The 1,360-nt window shown below is 41.9% G+C and overlaps 1 protein-coding gene across 6 annotated transcripts in view; it reads right to left on the reverse strand.

The window, feature by feature from the left end:
* HEATR5A (HEAT repeat containing 5A) overlaps positions 1-1,360 on the reverse strand; it is a 131,744-nt gene that overhangs the window by 11,778 nt on the left and 118,606 nt on the right. For all 6 annotated transcript variants that reach the window (XM_017537605.2, XM_017537606.2, XM_017537609.2 and 3 more), the window contains one exon: positions 369-593. In XM_017537605.2, the coding sequence (XP_017393094.1) occupies positions 369-593 (225 nt within the window). The remainder of the gene's footprint in view (positions 1-368; positions 594-1,360) is intronic.

Below are 1,360 nucleotides of genomic sequence, written 5' to 3' on the forward strand. Positions count from 1 at the left end.
TTGACCAGGATGGTCTCGATCTCTTGACCTCGTGATCCACCCGCCTCGGCCTCCCACAGTGCTGGGATTACAGGCTTGAGCCACCGCGCCAGGCTGATTTTTGCATTTCTAGTAGAGACAGGGTTTCACCATGCTGGCCAGCTGGTCCCAACCTCCTGCGTTGGCTCCCAAAGTGTTGGGAGTACAGGTGTGAGCCACTGTGCCCAGCCAACTTTCTATCTACTTGTACATATCCTCTAAACACTAGTATTGAGTATGGTCTCCTCTAGGTGATATGGCCAAATATGATCAGATCAAATATCTTATCCTCAAAAAACTCTTCTCACTTTTTAAAACAAACGGAACTGCTTCCACACAGCCTTAATTACCTGGATCCCAAAAGTCAAGAATTGTTGTTAAAGCACTTCGAAGAAGGTCAGTCCAAGCACTATGGCTCTTTTCTGCCTGGGCCATTGGAGAAGATAATATTCCTTTTAGAGCCTGTAGGGAAGCTGCAACTGTTGAAGATAACTGGCCCCCAGGTAACTTCACAGCAGTCTCTCTGAGGACCCCAATTGTGAGGTACAATATAGTAGGGAGAATTGAGATGCTTCCTGTAAGACAAAATTTTTAAAAACACACTGGATTTTAACATACATACATATATATGGTTCCTAAAAAGAAATCATCCAGGAGTAAAACAACATTAGATTTTGACCTTTTAAAAGATGATTTCTAATAAAGAATTATAATTATTAAAATAATGTAAGTAGCTTTATTAAAATTTTTAGGGATGGATTAAGGATTGATAGTTATAAATGGAGATGATGTTTAAATTGTATAAGTATCACTACGCTTTTGCTGTTTTTATTTGGCAGTTGATAAATTTATTTTCATTTATTGTTTACTGTGGTAAAATATATATAACATAAAGTTTATCATTTTAGCCACTTTTAGTGTATAATCCAGTGGCATTAAGAACATTCACAATGTTGCCTGGGCAACACAGTGAGACTTTATCTCTACCCTTTAAAAAGGGTCATTCCAGATCAAATAACCTGGTAGCAGAGAACAAAGATGAACAATGAAGCCTCCCGGGTTTAGGATTTACAAAGAAGGACTCAAGAAAAGGTAACAGACGGGCGCAGTGGCTCAAGCCTGTAATCCCAGCACTTTGGGAGGCCGAGGTGGGTGGATCACGAGGTCAAGAGATTGAGACCATCCTGGTCAACACGGTGAAACCCCATCTCTACTAAAACTACAAAAAAATTAGCTGGGCATGGTGGCGCGTGCCTGTAATCCCAGCGACTCAGGAGGCTGGGGCAGGAGAATTGCCTGAACCCAGGAGGCGGAGGTTGCAGTGAGCCGAGATCGCGCCATT

The sequence above is a fragment of the Cebus imitator genome, unplaced genomic scaffold (assembly GCF_001604975.1).
Source record: "Cebus imitator isolate Cc_AM_T3 unplaced genomic scaffold, Cebus_imitator-1.0 Scaffold104, whole genome shotgun sequence".
In the NCBI taxonomy this organism is placed as follows: domain Eukaryota; kingdom Metazoa; phylum Chordata; class Mammalia; order Primates; family Cebidae; genus Cebus; species Cebus imitator.